The sequence below is a fragment of the Ptychodera flava genome, chromosome 16 (assembly GCF_041260155.1).
Source record: "Ptychodera flava strain L36383 chromosome 16, AS_Pfla_20210202, whole genome shotgun sequence".
NCBI classification, from domain to species: Eukaryota; Metazoa; Hemichordata; class Enteropneusta; family Ptychoderidae; genus Ptychodera; species Ptychodera flava.
The window spans coordinates 35749451-35764728 of record NC_091943.1 but is presented as its reverse complement, the minus strand read 5'-3'; the positions used below and the strand labels follow the sequence as shown (position 1 = coordinate 35764728).

Below are 15278 nucleotides of genomic sequence, written 5' to 3'. Positions count from 1 at the left end.
GGTTATTTTCAGATCCTTCGTGTGATCACATGGTGCTGTCACGGTGCCATTGTCGCGGCATTGGCAATAGTCTATATGGTACCCCGTGTACCGCGTGTTGCCACAAAATCCTTTGGTGAAAGGTCATTTTCCCACTCAGGACCGAAAACTTGGAACAGTCTGCCTGTCAACCTACGCCATACGCCATATGGATTCAAATATTTCATTCCGCCATGCCCTCAAGACATATTTTTTCAGAAAGTAGTGTATTTTGTCCTGCGCCTAGAGCTCCCTTTTGAGATTAGGCGCATTATAAATATTCTTTATCATTTATTATTACCTACCCAAATCGCAGGGTATACTATTCAAAGAACATAAAAATACAACAACAAGCTGACAATCAAGACATGGTAAACAACGCCTTCATGATAGACAAAAACTGGTCTTAGCTATGAAAACTGTCGACGGTAATATATGTCATTGGTGCGAACTTGAAAGAAACTCGACGCAAGCATGGACGTAACTCCATGATGCAAGTCCTCTGAGTTAGTGTGTCCATTTATACAGTATCTTGGCTATGTCGGCTGCCGACGCCATAAAGAATGTAATAAGACAATATTTTGATTTACCGACATTAGAAAAGATTACAAAAATAGAAATTATCACTTGCCCGTACGTCGCTTGCTACAATTCTTTTGTTTCAAACCCACGCCATGAATTCATTAAAATGACAACAACGGCTCAATATTGCGATTGGTTGAAACACGATAGAACATGGGGGTAGTACGCAGAATACCTCCATGAGAAAAATAAGTTACTGGGTAAGTCTTTCAAATGTGTAAATGAGCGAGAGCATGTTGTCGATACTGTGCTGGTATTTCGTGGCGCCAGCATTGTTAGAGTCCAAACAAAAGAAACGTCCGAGTCAGCTTGATCACTTGCGTCCCAGAACGCTAATGTATTGTGAGCGTGAAATATTACTATTCTGTGCGCCAATTTGGAAGATTATGACACAAGCATTACATTGTAAAATTGTGAGTGGAGGAAAGTAATGGATTGTCTTTAAAAGCGATGACGTAGGCAAGTCAGCAGTAAAAAATGTGAGAATAATTTAGTGTGGTTAGTTTGATGGTATGACTTTCTATTTATCGTCCTTCACGTGCATTTCATAAGATAATGTACTGCAAAGCTATGTATATGCATAAGTATGTAGGCCTATATGTAAGCTGTGTATCAATAGGGAGAAATGAAAAGTCGACAAAGAACAAAAGAAAAAAAAATTGGAAAATGGCTCTTCATCTACTTTTCTCAAGGGCACAGTTATTTACTTGGATCTGAAGTTAGTTTCTGCCTTGTCAAGAATCAGAGCGACAGGCAAATGGTTAACCCGGAATTTGAATAGACCACGGTACAAGCAAAACCAGGCGCACAAACGCCCTTAGAAATACGTACTTTCCACACTTGGGGAGCCGTCATTATTTACGACGTGGGGGGGGGGTCTGTCAAATTTCATCGGAAACTCTGAAATTTCAAGTAATCTTCCCCCTGCCAACCATGATGAATTTGAGTATCCTCCTCTCTAACAGTATCCTCCTCCCTAAACTTAGAAAAGTTCAATACCAATACATGTATTTGTAAAATTTACAAAACGTACAGAAGTAGTAAAGACCTTTCAAATCCTGATGTACCCTGCTAGATTATCATCGGTCGTCTCATGACGGTTGAAAAAGGTGAGACCAACAAAATAAAATTTAAAGCCACAACAAAATGTAGACATAACAGCTCATAGCCAGTATCGAACCATATAACATGTTTAATTTGGATGGATATCATGACTGGGTTTTCACTGGGATATCTGACAGGACAGAATTTGAAAGTACTGAGGGGGAGAACTAGTCTGGCAGAGACCCTGCGATTCGCGTTCTTCGCTGTTGGAACCATATGTGTCCGTCCCCAGGGGTGGGTAGGTGTTTTGTTGTATCGCTAATAAAGGTTTATTCTACCAAACTTTGGTGTTTGGTCTTGCACTGCCCTTGACAATCTTGCGTAAACGTTTTATCAGCATGCTGCATCTATTATCTGACCAGTTTGAATGCCTAATTTGCCAAAGTAAGCAAGGGTAAATTACTAATCTGTGGACGCTGTCACCGGATTATCACCGGATTAACTTTGACAAAGTCAACAACGAGCGCACCAGCAAGGTATGTACTGTTGCGCTCGTTGTTGACTTTGTCAAAGTTAATCCGGTGATAATCCGGTGACAGCGTCAACAGATTAGTAATTTACCCTTGCTTACTTTGGCAAACTAGGCACTCAAACTCATCAGATAATAGACTAAATTACCACCTTGCTTGCTTTGGCGAATTAGGCACTCAAACTGGTCAGATAATAGATGCAGCATGCTGATAAAACGTTTACGCAAGATTGTCAAGGACAGTGCAAGACCAAAACACCAAAGTTTGGTAGAATAAACCTTTATTAGCAATACAACAAAACACCTACCCACCCCTGGGGACGGACACATAGGCTATCCCCTATGTTGGGACACGCGCGCGCCCTTCAGAGACGCGACGCGAATCCCAGTGTCTGGACGTTCTTGCAAGCATGGAAATTTAACGCATGAAGGTTTGTTGGGCATTTTTCGTTGTAACTTTCGGCCGATCCGTGAACATCACGAATAACAACAGGCGGCTCAAATACTATTACTGAGTTTTTCCTCACTGTTTTCTCTATCATTTTTTCTCCTTTTCTTCATGCTCTGACTGATCGGAGTAAATAAAATAATGGTTATATAACCTAACCTAGCCTCTGTGACTCTAAATTTATTTTACACCCCATTGCAAGGACGTATATCTCTCATACACACATGTTGTAATTAATTAGTCAACACAACTAATTATGCTAATCCGTGGACTTATCAGGGATTTTACGGGTTGGTCAACATCGCGCAAGATAGGAAAGGTTACTAAAATTGGCCTTTTTCATTTACATCTCTATCTTTGCAATGTTGACCAACCCTTGATAAGCCCACGGATTAGCATAATTAGTTGTGTTGACTAATTAATTACAAGATGTGTATATGAGAGATAAACGTCCTTGTAATGGGGTGTAAAATAAATAAAGAGTCAAGAGGCTATAGGTTAGGCTATATAGTCATTTATTTTATTTACTACGATCAGTCAGAGCATGAAGAAAAGGAGAGGGACTGACAGTGACAGAGAAAACTGAGAAAAACTCAATAATAAGCCTATCAATAGTGTATGGGCCGCCTGTGGAATAACGTATCACTTCAGCGGTAGCCAGGAAGTACGTGGGACACTGTATAATGAGGCAGTGAACACTGGAGGACCGGACCTACACATTAACCAATCAGGAAGCTGTAAATTGAATAATACATAATAATGAGACCTAACACATGAGGTCCCTCCAATGACAGCTCCGAAAGTAGACCTTAGAGAAGCGGATTAACCAATCAGAGCATGCAGTACATGTGTGTAGGACGTGTAATGTAGGTCATTTTGAAACAGGACTACTAGCACTTGGTAAGCACATACGAGACGTCCATTGTCTAATACAGGCCAGTCAGCCTTAAGTGAACTGCACACCTGTGTATCCTCGTCATACATTATACAGCCGTGTCCGGTCGTCAGAATGGGGAAAGAAGAACTCACATTCTGCGGTTTCACGATAGCCATATGCAGCTTCGTCGTTCAGCTGATGACACTAGGCTTCATTCTGTCTATGAATGTCTTCTACATAGAATACATTGATTATTTCAAGGACAGCGCCACCAAAACAAGCTTAATAAACGGCATAGGCATAGGTACAACGTTCCTGATCGGTAAGTAGTTCCGCGAAGCATGTCATTCTTTTTGATAAATGTTTGACTGGTATTGAATGCTTTATTACTTGGTTTGTGTACATTTCACATTGAAGTTAACTAAGGTCACCAGGTAGCGTTCATAACGGTCTGTGGAGGGGACAAGACAATTGAAGTTCGACTTGAAAAATGTGGTACAATATCAGGGGACCAGAAGAAATACTGTGACTGAAGGGGGAGGGGACTTTGCACCGGACAAAATGTTTGATATACGACAATATACGTATATACTAATTCTGAGCATTTGTCAAATACGATAACGCACTTATAATAAAAATGCACAATTAGAGCGAACACTTGGTCCGCAAAGATCTGCGTTATGTATACTCTTGTTCCGCGAAGAATACTACCTTACGGAGCCGCCATTATTTCCAACCTGGGAAGTAGGAGGAATATCAACAGAAATTCTGAAATTTCGAGTCCCCCTGCCAACCATGATCGCGATTCCTCCAGCCCCCCTCCTCCATCTCCCACCATTTTTAGCTCACAATGGGATATTAAATATGTACATATACCAAAGAGAGCTTATATGGTAACAGTGGTAAGTCGGTGGCGTCTGTCTGTCTGTCTGTCTTTCTTTCTTTCTGTCTTTCTTTCTTTCTTTCTTTCTCTCTGTATGTATGTATGTATCAGGGTTTTCTCTCGACTGCGCGATTGCGCAAATTGCGCATTTCGAATCATTGTCTGCCCTGAAAAAGTCACTGACTGCGCGAAAATCGCGCACAGAACACAGCAAGCAAAGATGTCCACATATATTGATATATGAGGGTGACCAAATCGCATAGTACAGCGAACTGTGTGTATCAATGATGGAAGTTGGGAAAATTCGAGCTTTAGCATTGTGTAGGCACGTGTATAGCAATGCAACACTATCGTTTGATCGGCGCACGGGGATCGGTGCATATTTTCATGGATTTAAGCCCCCTAAATTCGGACCGAATCGTATCCGAGGGAACATGTATGTCAAATCCTGAGTCGGGGAAACTTGTAGGTGACAATTAGACAGAAGATAGACAGTAGCCGAGCACATCAAAAGCTGACAAACGTCATCATGTCGATGTTTATGCATATTGTGCTGCATACGACATAGACGACGCAACTGAACTGGGTGACGACCGTAATGATATCTATAGGAAGCGCTTCATAGGAAGGCAAAATTCACATCAAAAGTGACTGCCCCCTGAAATGTCAAGTCTGCCCCCTAATTTTGATGAATGGGGCAGAAAGTGCCCCTTTCAATGAACATGCAGAGAAAACACTGATGGATGGATGGATGGATGGATGGATGGATGGATGGATGGATGGATGGATGGATGGATGGATGGATGGATGGATGGATGGATGGATGGATGATGATGTATGTCTGTCTGTCTGTATGTATGTATGTATGTATGTATGTATGTATGTATGTATGTATGTATGTATGTATGTATGTATGTATGTATGTATGTATGTATGTATGTATGTGCAGATGTATCTCCGTCCACATCAACAAGTCCAAAACCGAAGCCCTGCCATATTAGTATTTGGTGTACAGGTGCACCCACGGGTGGAGATATGAATTTGTTCAAGTGAACATGCCAGTGTCAAAAAATATCAAAATGAGATAAAAAGGGAAAATCCAGCAAATTGCTAAAACTCTATAAACACTGGCCAGGTTTGGTTGAAACTTGGTATGCAGGTTCTTTATGGTGACTTTAGTTAGATTTGTTCAAATTGTGGTGAAATTTTGCAGTTTGTTTGTTTGTTTGTTTTTTGTTTTTGTTTTTTTTTTGGGGGGGGGGGAATTTTTTCCTTACTGCTTGCCCCGTTGCTTTGAAACTTGGTATGCATTATCCTAGGGTGGACGTATGTTAGATTTGTTCAAATTGTGGTTATATTTTCATGTTTGTATTTTGGGGCAATTTTTCCAATTTTTTGTCAAAAAATCATTTTCTCCCAAAGTTTTGTTTGATTGCTTTGATACTTAATATTCTTGATCCTAGCGTTGACCTCTGCTGGATTTCTTAAAAACATTGTACATGTGGTGAAATTTTCATATTTGTATTTTCAGGGCAATTTTTCGCACTTGAGTAAAAAAATTCATTTTCTCTGAATTAACTATTCTGATTGCTTTGAAACTTGGTATGCATGTACCCATAGGTAACCTCAGGTGAGTGTCTTCAAATTGTGGTGAAATTTTCATAGTTGTATTTTTAGGGCAATTTTTCCCATATTGTTGTCAAAAAAAATTTCCTCTGAAATCGCTCGTCTGATTGCTTTTAAACTTGGTATGCATGTTCCCATGGGTAAATTTTGTTTGAGTACAAATTGTATGTTCATATCGTGACAAAACGTGCAATATTGTATTTTTGTGACAGTTGTAGCTGTTTTTGGTCAAAAATGCCAAATATCTCATTCTTGAATTCCCCTCCCCGGAAGCGTTTGTGCACGATGCCTAAGTTTACCTCTTTGGACGAGGTAAAACACACAGTATGTCGCCAATGTTGTCAGTAAGATATGATATTAATATGTATCTTAGTGGGCGTTATCTAACACGATAACAGTAGGCAAGTCGAGACTCCATAGTTTATGTCTGTTATAGTTTTTTGAAAGCCCTAATAGTACGTATTGATGTTCCTACCAAACTGACACAACATTGCAAAAATTACAACGTAATGGAGTATGACTAACACTCGACAGTTCGGCAGTAGATTCAAATGCTCGGTGCTACAGCTAGCAACAGTGGCACAATGACAAGTCCGAAGTTCAATTATTTTAGAAATACCCACAATGCATAAATTCCATACACCCCTGTGCACAACGATTCTCTCGTGTAATCACCGTCCCTCGTGTGTGGAGGGACTTTGATGTAATCTTGTAAACTCTTCCAAGCCGTTTTTACAAACCTCTCAACGTATATTTCAATGATGATAATACGGCAAGCTGTGTCAGGCGAGCCAAGGAACCGATTTCTAGCAGGAACTTTTCTAGTTCAGTTAATGGGAGTTCTGATTTTTATCCAGCTAGAAATGTTTTCGCTACAAAAGATTTGTTTGTAACATCTTCCATAAAAAACGCTGGTATTGAGATCGCGATTTCATACAAGTAAGTGGAATGTTTTTCATCCCCGAACTTAATTACGCCTGAGATAGTGTAGGTATAACCACAGATTGCGGGCGTTTCGACATCACTTGCCTGGACGATGATATTTCTCGGAGAGTAGTCACAGTGTATAATACCTATTAAATGGTAAAGCACGGTTTAGGTTTTTTTTAGGCTTTTTGTTTGCGACAAAGTCTTCCAGTTCATCGGGCTCAGAATAATTTATGGAAATAGTTAAAAATATGAAAGACAAGTTTTTCAAGCAAGAGGAAATGTTGTGATTATTTGAAAAGAGTAATACTTTTCGAGTAGACAGGGATAATATGTATTTATTTATTTATTTAAGGTAAACCAACTTACATAAAACCAATTTACAGGCACTTTAGGAGAATATAGAAAACAAACACATAAAAGATAAAAACTGTAAATCAAAACATCACAACACACTTATATAAAAACATAGACAAATAGAAACAGACTCGCAACGGGTATTGTTCAAGGCGTGAAGCGGTTACGTAAGTCATCCATGTTCGCCTCGCCTCAGGTAGCTCTCGCCTCGCTTTTCCGAAGAGTGCCGACCATGCACCCTTCGGTAGTTTCCGGATTTTCGCCAATTTTTAAGCGAAAGTATGTTCAGCAAAGTTTGTGTTATTGTTGTCATGTGGTGCTGAGTGGAATCGGCGTGCTGGCGAAAACGGGAAAGTTTTGAGCTTCGGGAAAGTGAGTTTTACCATTTTAAAAATTCCTCTCACATTTTTATGAATATATAATGAGTGTGTTTCAACCAAATTTGAAAATCTTCTATCGATACTGTCTGGTTGCTACGCGACTGGCAGCACGATGCCATCTTGTCGTACTTTTTGCATAATCTCGTGCAATTATCAACCACGAACAAAGGTCTCAAAAAAATCTAACACCTGTGAAGCTCATTTTAATATGAAAAGGCCATAGTCTACCGAGACGACCATAGAACAAAAGCCATGCTGCGTTGCCAGTCTGTTTCTTCTATTTGTCTGTGATAAAGACAACAATGCACGTTCAGTCAGTATAGCACTGGCACAGAGGAACATGGACAGAGTGGCAACGGGCATTGTTTAAGGCGTGAAGCGGTTACGTAACCCATCCATGTTCGCCTCGCCTCAGGTTGCTCTCGCCTCTCTTTTCCGAATAGTGCCGACCATGCATCCTTCGGTAATTTTCGGATTTTCGCCAATTGTTAAGCGAAAGTATGTTCGGCAAAGTTTTTGTTGTTGTTGTCGTGTGGTGCTGAGCGGAATTGACGTGCTGGCGAAAACGGGAGTGTTTTGAGCTTCAGGAAAGTGAGTTTTACCGTTTTAAAAATTCCTCTCATATTTTTATGAATATATAATGAGTGTGTTTGAACCAAATTTGAAAGTCTTTTATCGATACTGTCTGGTTTTACTCAATGATTTACGGTCAGTCATACCGTCTTTTACACGTGCGTCAAGGAAGGACATGTTTATGAAACTAATGGCGTGTTATGTTTTGATTGGCGTGAAGCAGTGTTTCTGGCCTGAGAGCTCACAAAGTAACTATGGTTGCTACGCGACTGGCAGTACGATGCCATCTCGTCGTATTTTTCGCATAATCTCGTGTAATTATCAACCACAAACAAAGCCTCCAAAAAGTTTAACACCTTTGAAGCTCATTTTAATATAAAAAGCCAAAAGTCTACCGAGACGACCATGGAACAAAAGGCATGCAAGCGTTGCCACTCTGTCTATGTTCCTCTGTGGCACTGGCTAGGACGGTGAGAGCCCAGAGATGTTATCTTAGTTATTGCAGATGGTGTCATTTATTGTTTAATGTTAATGAAAAAGGGGATATATCGCAGTGGGGTCACAGTATGAAGTACTTTAATGAACTCACGGCACGCAGTTGTTGTCAATGCTTTTTCAGCGGTTAGCATTGTCTACCTTTCTCTGTTAAAATACGAATATTAGATGGAAGTGTCATTTGTCAAAAAATGTCAGCATGAGGACACCTCCTGCATATTCCCGTGCTTAACATTTAATAAGCAAGGTGGGCATCCTCCATAAAATTGGTTTCTATTGAGAGCTGCATTTCCTCTATTTGATAGTTCAAATCACTTGTTTACTATTTCCTCCTTTGTTCAGAATTTACAAAAATAGTGGATGCACTGTGCTGTGATTGCACCATCATGAATCTGTATGAACCTCGCATGGCAAGATTTTCTCAGCCAAGATAGGCAGAGATAAGATAAACGCTATGTAATAATAATGCCTTCTTTTTTCTCCCTCCATAAAGGACCCTTTGTAGGCGTCCTTGTCAACAAATTTGGAATAAGACCGGTTGTGATCGGCGGTGGACTGCTGTCGAGTGGCGGGATAATTATTAGTACTTTTGCCTCCAGGGTGGAAATAATGTACATCTCCTTCGGATTAATAACAGGTGATCACACACCAGTGGGCATTTTATTCTGTTTTTTTACTTTACATTTATTTATGACAGTTTACACTATGTACAAAGCATCATAATTCTGTTATTTTTTTCTGAATATGCCCCCCCCCCCCCCCCGTTACTAGATGAGTACTGCAATGACAAGGCGTGTTTTGCGTATGACAATTTTGCTTGGCTATACCACTTCTCAATAGTTGCCGTTAAAAGTTTTAGTGCTTTATCTATCTTTCAAACGGTGAGAAGGAGAAAAAAGTGCGCCAATAACACTATCGCGCCCATACAGTCTGTAACACAAGCTTGAAAATGAGTGAAATTTGTTAAAATTCTATAAGCCATAATGTGCTGGTTCAGTACAAGTCTTGTACACATTGCAGACTTCCTTTCATCACAATTTGAAGACATCTGAACTTGGTTATTACAAGATGCTTGCATTACAATTTCCAAAGATGTCAGGCAATCGTTTTGAAGAATATGACTTTTGGCTGAAAAATCACAAAAATAGTCTTAAAAATAATTCGTGTCAGATTTCAAGCAATGCGCACGCATCACATTAAGGTCATTCCTACGAACCAGTACATCAATGTTCAAAGCTATCGGATGAGTAGTTATAAATCATAAAAATAGCCCTAAAATCCTATATTGCCGATTTCGTTGCAATTTGCCCATATCTCATATTTGCCATTCCTAACAAATTCGAAGAGTGCGGCAATCATCATAAGTAATGTCCAGGCTAAAAAGGGCATTTTTAATACTTCTAAAATAGAAAGTATTGTTTGACATAAATTTTGGATTAGAATTAAAATTTAATCTTAAAATTGTATTTGTTTCATATATTCAGGTTCGGGAACTGGGCTAGCTTACGGACCAAGCGTTGTGATTATCAGTAGATATTTTCATAAATACCACACTGTCATCAACGGAATAGCATCCGCCGGTTCTTCAATCGGCATCATGGTGTTTCCTCCACTATACCAGGTTTTAATCGACAAATATAGATGGAAGGGAGCGATGCTTATCATAGCAGCGATGAATATGCACACTGTTGTCTGTGGGTGCCTGATGAGGGCGCCAGACGATCGACTGCAAGACATGGCACCATATGAACAGCCCACGTCAGTAAGTTCTCCGGAATGCGATGCATCGAGTGACGATTTTGAAGCCTCAAAATTTATAGACACTGGCGAAGTGCACGTTACTAACCCGGAAAAAGCGTCGGAAGTAAAGATTCTTGACAAGAACATGGCTTCTTCAGATGAAAGTATGGGAAAGAAGTCATCCGTACACAGACATAAAAGGTTTTCTAATTTTCTCCGTGGTTCCGGCATTAAGTTATTTAGATCGCATCCCTTTCTCCTTGTCATGTGGTTTACTAATTTTATTGTTGCGATCGGTTACATGGCTGCTTTGGTGTATCTGGTAGCAAAGGTTGTTTCTGTGGGCGTGACAAGATTACAAGCGTCGTTTCTATTTACCATAATCGGAGTGTGTTCACTAGCTGGGAAGATAATCCATGGAAGTATGGTTGATTGTGGAAAATTTCCTCCCCTGTTGATGTTCAGTAGTCATCTGTTCTTCGCTGGAATGTCACTCCTGCTGGTTCCAATAGGTGACAGCTTTCCTGTATTCGCCGTCTTGTTCGTTGTGTTTGGATACAGTGTAGGAGTATACTTTTCTGTCATTCCCATTTGTTTAAGAGAGGGGCTCGGCGTGCAAAATCTGGCCACTTCTCTTGGATGGGTTTTTCTAGCTATCGGTCTGGGTGATATTCTTGGACCGCCTATTGCAGGTACGATGACGGCTACTGTATCACTCTTTTTCAGAGAGAGAGAGAGAGAGAGAGAGAGAGAGAGAGAGAGAGAGAGAGAGAGAGAGAGAGAGAAGGGAGGGGGATCGTCGACATGAATATATATTTTACACGAGAGTACAGTGCTCAGTGCAGGAACACCGCATGTTAAGTGTCTGTCAGTATAGGACTCGAGTTATTCATATATTTATATATATATATATATATATATATATATATATATATATATATATATATATATATATATATATATATATATATATTATATAGATAGATAGATAGATAGATAGATAGATAGATAGATAGATAGATAGATAGATATAGATATATAGATATATGTGTTGTGTGGGTGTGTGTGTGTGTGTGTGTGTGTGTGTGTGTGTGTGTGTGTGTCGAAGTATACAGATGTCCTCGTGAGAAATTACAGTATTCGATGCTACAGCAGTGTTGACCTAAGATTCCTTTCACTTCTTCTGTCTGAAGATTGCAGGAAAGATGCATGAAACTTAAGTAATAGATATTATTACTTTGTACTTGAAGTAATTGTGTTAATATATATATATAATAATATATATATATATATATCATATCATATCATGTCAGAACACAAATGCAAAATTAGTATATAAGTTGTATGGTTAAATGTGTGTTTGGAATCTTAAAGTCATATCATACTTTTCCCTTGCAGGATGGCTGTTCGATATATCCTCCAACTACAATTACTGTTTCATAATGGTGGGCACACTTGACATCCTGGCCGCTGTTACAGTGTTACTTTACTATGGTTTTGATACATACAGGACTTCGCGACACGCGTCTTAAATATGTTTTGCAATTTTCAAACGAACTGGAACGATAACCTCCTTCGGTCAGGATAAGACAGTCTCCATGGACAACACAACACAGACACGAAATAAATAATACGTTTACTTTGAAAATCGTTCTTTATTCATATGCAGTTTCGTTCGAAACCTGCGACTACTAAAATTATATGATGATTTAATTTTAAAAAATGAGCTCGGGCCAATCATTTGTCCATTACAGATTTTCTGAACACGTACGCAGCAACTTTAGAAATGTCCAGTCGTACTGTCATATTTATCAAGATTGGGCTAAATCCATAAGTTCAAACACTTCCACAAACCAATAACCTCAAATCGTTAGTTACTTTTATTCACAATAGGCAATGCCGAAAGAGTCATCACTTCAAGTTCTAACGTTTCAAAGCGATGCGTCGTTATTTGGCAGGAACTTCGAATCAGATCAATGATTTGTTAGTACGAATTTAATTTCCCCCGGCTGACACTGTCAGAAGTTAACAGCTATATAGATAAATCATGATACTATCTGCAGGAATGGAAATTCATTTATTGATCTATTTATTTATTGACTTACTTATTGATTGATTGATTAATTGATTAATTGGTTGGTTGTTTGGTCTGTCTGTTGTTTATCTATCTATCTATCTATCTATCTATCTATCTATCTATCTATCTATCTATCTATCTATCTATCTATCTATCTATCTATCTGTCTATCTGTCTATCTATCTATCTATCTATCTATCTATCTATCTATCGATCTATCTATCTATCTATCTATCTATCTATCTATCTATCTTCGTTTACTTGTTGTAACCGTAGGCAACATGGTTGATTTTGGCGGGCAAGTAGTTGATACTGCATTATCACCTGCGAGTAGTTATTGAAATTTTTTGGCGAGCAATAGGGCTAGAGGGCGTTGGGGTTGGCGGTAGGTGTTACTTTGCTACTCGTGTTCGGAGGATGGTTGTGAGAGGTTAAAACTACCTGTCTATATTATAATTGAAAAAACCTGAGAATAGTAAATTTGCTTGTAAATACTCCTCTGTTTATATGCGCAATTGGCTTTATTGCTTCCCGGACCGGTCTGCAATTACGTAGTTTCCATCCATAGTAGCGTATGTGGGAGGGTCAAAGGTCGAATGTTAATCGGAAGTCAGGAACGTCAATATAACGTATCTGGGTTGATCTGTGCAAGTCTCGGAGTCGATATGGCAGATACCCTGAGATCTATCGACATCAAAACCCTCAGCTCAACCTCAATCAAAAGTTTTTAATCATAATAAAGCAACAAAATTTGATCGTATTGAGAGTAATTTTCACTAGGAAGTATATTTTGACGATAGCAGTATGTCTTTCTTAGACTACTTTAACATCTCCTAGAATAATAATCACATTTATTTAATTTACAGTATTGATTAATGACGTATATCATTCCATATTTATACAGAGATAGTATTTTCCCTTTATGTAGTCAAATTTCGACCATGCTTGCTCAGCAAAACCCAAAATACATGAGCGAGCGTTACTGTGTCTATTGTCTTATCAAAAAGTAAACAATAATGTTACTTCCAAAGTTATCATTTGATTCATTATTTTCTCAGTTTAATATGCATGCGGAATTTACATAAAGAGAGCTGTGACAAAAACACTGGTATTTTCGAGAATATACATTCATACACAGAAAAAATAAAATATCATTATAAAACATGTATTAAAATATCCATCGGGTCCATAGAATAAGATCTCAGATTAGCGTGCTACGTGATGGATATTATTCCATAGTTGAAAACTTTGTACATGAAAGTACAACGACTAAGTAGTTTGTCAGATTTGGATGTGCTCGTAAGTTCACAAAATTATGGAAATTTGGCTCCCAAAGGTCATCTGTTTGATATTGGTTTAGTATACACTGGGCACTCTAAAATAGAGCGATATTCTTCTTCTACCGCCCTCTTTGTGCATAATTTACAACGTATTATATTCCCTTTCTTAACATTGTGTTGTCTCCTATATCTACTATCAAGTGTCGATACTAATGTAGTTTTACTGAAAACGCTTTAAATCATTTCATTCGCTCGATTAGTCATCAATCCATTCGTTTGTTAGTTCGTTGTTTCTTGCTTTCTTTCTCTTACTTTCTTTCCATATATCTTTCCTATCTCTCTTCTATTTCATTTATCTCTCAGTTTCTTTTTTTGTCACTTCTAACGAGTACGCTCGTTCCTTGAGTATCAAATCTTTTCTCCATCTGGCGAATGAAATCTATGAATGAAATCCAACTTTATAATTTAAGCAATACCACCTCTTCGGCTTTTAACAGGGTACTGCTACTCTATCACATCTCTGCTGGTGTTTAATGTTGTTGAAAGGTTTGCGTGAGTCTCGGTACAGTAAATCGCATCACTTATTTGGGAGCCGATGATTGAAAACGTTGTTTGTCGATGCAAAGTATGCTGGGATATATATGTACAATGGTCATGTCACCATTCAATGCAATACCTATTGCCATTACCCATTCTGTAAAATAGTGGCTTTTGTCAAGTCATGGTGTATGAACAAATGAAGAGTTAATGTCAAAGGGAAATTGAAAGTTAGACACGTGAATCGTACTTTAGAAATAGCCGGGTCACGGTAAATCTTTCGTTTTCCAAGGGAATAGTCGAAAAGCAGGAAAGTGAACAGTATATATATAGGCCCTTTATATACGTAATTGGTGGGGGCGCGCGGTCAGCGACTCAGAGACTCTCAAGCTCCGTCAGAATTATCCACGACACGCTACAATCAGTGTATAGAGATTGGTGATGATTGGTTATGCAATACGCGTACTGTGTGTTTCTGTGTGCTTCAACGGGTGGCATTTGGAGACTAGTTTTAAAAAAGTGCTACACCGTGCTCTGTAAATACAAAATATACAGCTCTGTAAGTCTATGTTAGGTTAGGACATGGGTCATCAAAGGCTATTATTCTGACAGTTTTTCTAACAGAAGTATACTTTTTAGCTGCAGCTGAAAAGTCTACCTCCCTTATTGAAGATCATGATTCATGTGAGGTCGCATAAAGATTTATAAACTAGACAAAGTGTCAGTGGTCATTATTGTCTGAGTTTAAACATAGTGCCACATTCCTTCCTCATAGTGTTTTCTCTCTGATTGTGTTTTGACCAAATTTCAATACTTCTCGATGGCTATATCTTCCGCGACACTGCTTCAATCTGATTGAAAGCCTTTTCTTTGTATGAGAAGAGATACCACCACCGTAAATGTTT

General features: G+C 38.8%; 1 protein-coding gene across 1 annotated transcript; it reads left to right on the top strand.

Moving 5' to 3' along the window:
- Positions 1 to 3420: 3420 nt before the first annotated feature.
- LOC139114701 (monocarboxylate transporter 13-like) lies at positions 3421 to 12926 on the top strand. The gene is made up of 4 exons (XM_070676570.1): positions 3421 to 3820; positions 9233 to 9376; positions 10224 to 11171; positions 11878 to 12926. Exons 1-4 carry the CDS (start codon positions 3631 to 3633, stop codon positions 12009 to 12011), a joined length of 1416 nt encoding a protein of 471 aa, XP_070532671.1. The 5' UTR covers positions 3421 to 3630; the 3' UTR covers positions 12012 to 12926.
- Positions 12927 to 15278: the final 2352 nt, after the last annotated feature.